Source organism: Sinocyclocheilus grahami, unplaced genomic scaffold (genome assembly GCF_001515645.1).
Source record: "Sinocyclocheilus grahami isolate Dianchi unplaced genomic scaffold, SAMN03320097.WGS_v1.1 scaffold1054.1, whole genome shotgun sequence".
Lineage (NCBI taxonomy): Eukaryota > Metazoa > Chordata > Actinopteri > Cypriniformes > Cyprinidae > Sinocyclocheilus > Sinocyclocheilus grahami.
In genome coordinates, this window is record NW_015506233.1 from 143,455 (window position 1) to 146,928 (window position 3,474).

At 40.0% G+C, this 3,474-nt stretch overlaps 2 protein-coding genes across 3 annotated transcripts in view; one reads left to right on the forward strand and one right to left on the reverse strand.

Annotated features, from left to right (window-relative positions):
- LOC107566187 (sodium/hydrogen exchanger 8-like) overlaps positions 1–1,743 on the reverse strand; it is an 18,946-nt gene extending 17,203 nt beyond the window's left edge. The window contains exons 1-2 of the mRNA XM_016251561.1: positions 1,583–1,743; positions 784–962 (exon numbers count right to left, since the gene is read on the reverse strand). Of these exons, the coding sequence (XP_016107047.1) occupies positions 784–962; positions 1,583–1,740 (337 nt within the window). The 5' untranslated portion in view covers positions 1,741–1,743. The remainder of the gene's footprint in view (positions 1–783; positions 963–1,582) is intronic.
- Positions 1–3,474, forward strand: part of b4galt5 (UDP-Gal:betaGlcNAc beta 1,4- galactosyltransferase, polypeptide 5) — a 25,087-nt gene that overhangs the window by 1,184 nt on the left and 20,429 nt on the right. The window lies entirely within an intron of this gene.

Below are 3,474 nucleotides of genomic sequence, written 5' to 3' on the forward strand. Positions count from 1 at the left end.
TATAATCAGTGACGCTGTCTACACTGGATGCGAGCGGCGCGGCGCAACACGACAAATCCCCGACAGTAATCTGCTGCCGCGTTCTATTTATGACGTATTGACACATATTTCAAATGATTTTCAATGGTCGCTTTGTCGCGTCCAGTGTAGACAGACTTTTTAGCTGTTGCTAAACTTCTACAATTATTAAAACTTCAACTGTTGCGTCCGGTGTAGACACACGGTCACTCTACGCTGGTTGCTATTTGATAGCGTCACGTCATTGTTCGGTACAGTTTATTCGGTCTTTTGTCTTATTCAATTGGCATTTTCTGTAAAGCTGCTTTGAAACAAAGTGTATTGTGAAAAGTGCTATACAAATACAAATACATATATAGATATATATGACAAGCACATTGTCAGTGTCACACTGAGGTCATTTCTATACGTATTGACACATATTTCAAATGATTTTCAATGGTCGCTTTGTCGCGTCCAGTGTAGACAGACTTTTTAGCTGTTGCTAAACTTCTACAATTATTAAAACTTCAACTGTTGCGTCCGGTGTAGACACACGGTCACTCTACGCTGGTTGCTATTTGATAGCGTCACGTCATTGTTCGGTACAGTTTATTCGGTCTTTTGTCTTATTCAATTGGCATTTTCTGTAAAGCTGCTTTGAAACAAAGTGTATTGTGAAAAGTGCTATACAAATACAAATACATATATAGATATATATGACAAGCACATTGTCAGTGTCACACTGAGGTCATTTCTATCTTTAAAACCACTGGTTCTACCCACCAATGACCAGCAGGCTGAAGAAAATGCTCATGCCGCTGGACTGCTCCTCCTCCTGGGCCTTGACGCCCGTCTGCTCTGGCAGGATAGGCTCATTTTTGGGAGGCTCGGGGGTCGTGGGCTTGGGCACAGGTGTGGTGGAATGAACCGTGTCATTGCTGGAGCTTTTGGTGTCATTTAACCTGTCAGAGGGATACATTTTATATTGTAGTACATAAAATCTTATTATATTTTACTATAATATTTTACTTCATAATACAAATATACATCTCTGTGACAAAAATGGGCCCAATTTATCTAATGAAGATATATCAAATCATTCATAGACAGACAGACAGACAGACAGACAGACAGATAGATAGACAGAGATAGACAGATAGACAGACAGACAGAGATAGATAGACAGATAGACAGACAGACAGATAGACAGATAGAATTTCTAAATGCTAGATTATCCAGATCATCAAGTAGCAGACAGACAGGCAGAAGAATTATCATATTCACACCATAAATTAATATCTAGGCCTATAACTGTAGACAAGTGTATACTGTGGCTGTATCGTGGTACAGTGATGGTATCAGGCAGTAATAGCATGGTATTTTGATATATACTGCAATACTGGGTGGTTGCTATATACATGTGCAAGGAAAAAAGTCAAACTTAGCAGAACTACGACATCTTTTGCTCGAGCAATAGTGATAGTGTTGACTAGCATATGTTATTAAATATATTAGTCACTGTACGCCACTTGACAGCTGTCAATAACTCACTCTTTCTGCTGTTAAACTGCAAAAACAATACCTGAGCAGCTGCCCATCAGCAGTATTCCCATCCTGTAACTCAATGACAGCATTATTATCGGCAGACTCCTCGCTGTTTTTACTGCGTGTCTGATCATCTGCAGCCGTCAATACAACGAATAACACCGCGATCACAGCAGCGCGATTCCTCAAGCCCATCGTGCTCACAAACACAAACGATCATTACACATCCCGGGGGAAAAATACAAAACTAAACTACTCGTGTCGCCACGATCCATGTTTCGCAGAGTAAATTCATCGTCATCATTACTTACCCGGAAACCCAGGGAGATGTAGTTTCTGGGAGATGCAGATTTGTAGTTTCCCCCCTTCGGGTAATTTAACGTAGATGTCGTGTTTTGATATTTACATATATATTTATTTTCTTATAGTATCCACAAAATACATGCATTATGGTTGTAGAGAAGAAAATCGCAGTTTAAAAAAGGACGTGCTGACGTCACATTAGAGTGATGGTTGCTGGGAGTTGTAGTTCACATAAGGTGGGCGTGTCTACAAGGCACAGTTCTGTGATGTGAAAACACAGGCTGTCAGGTTCTGCAATGCCTCTCCCAGACCCAGTTGACAGGTATGTAGGTGGGATATGTTTTAAATCTACATTGAAAAAGAACAGAAATATTCGCTTTCTTTTTCTTAATGATTGTGTTTCCACTCCTCATGCTATTTCAAAACGGAATAGATCAGTGAACAGTATTTTGTGGAAAAAGGTTTGGACGCTTCCTAACAAGTATTTATTGGTAAATAAGGTTTCTACTCTTTCTCTTTTGATTTGTAATTGCCGTATATTGTTTGGTCATCCTTGAACCCCTGGCTCTTTTCCTTGGCATATGTTCTGTCACACTTGTATTTCTGAATAAATGTTTAATAAAAAAAGAAAAAGAAAAAAAAAGAAAACACAGGCTGTCCACTTAGATAAAGGACTTTTTTTTTAACCTCTTGTCTGCATAAGTTGTGCAATCAATAGCTGTGTGGGTAAAAAACTGGATCTCGTACTCTACCACATATAGTTTTCAGTAGTTCCACATTCACTGGTAAAACAATACATTGTTCTATTATAATCAGGATCATTATTTCAAGTTTTTGTTTTTTTGTTTTTGAAGCTCTATTCTATTCTATTGGCTGTGACGATTTTCATCAGGACTGAAGGATTAATTGCTCATTTGAATTTTAAGATCTTGAGCTGGACTTGTACTCTGAATAATATGCAAATGGAAAATCAATATCAAAAACACTTGAACGAGTTGTGTTCAACCAAGTCTCTTCCTTTCTCACACAGAACAACCACCTCGACAGCAACCAGTCTGGTTTCAGAAGTGGACATTCGACCGAGACTGCCTTGCTCTCAGTTGTTGAAGCCCTAAGACTGGCAAGAACGGCCTCCAAATCTTCAATCCTTATCTTGCTGGATCTGTCTGCTGCTTTTGACACGGTTAACCACCAAATCCTCCTGTCAACCCTATTGGCAAAGGGCATCTCAAGAACCGCACGCCAGTGGTTTGAGTCTTACCTAGAAGATAGGTCCTTCAAGGTATCTTGGAGAGGTGAGGTGTCCAAGTCGCAACATCTAGCTGCTGGGGTGCCTCAGGGCTCAGTATTTGGACCACTTCTCTTCTCTGTCTACATGGCATCACTAGGTTCTGTCATTCAGATGGAAATTCTGTCATTAATTACTCGCCCACATGTCATTCCAAACCCGTAAGGCCTCGTTTCATCTTCGGAACACAAATTAAGATATTTTTGATGAATTCTGAGAGCTCTCTGACCCTCCCATAGACAGCAATGTAGTTACCACGATCAAGGTCCAGAAACGTAGCAAGGAGATCGGTAAAATAATCTATGTGACATCAGGGGTTCAACCGTAATTTTACGAAG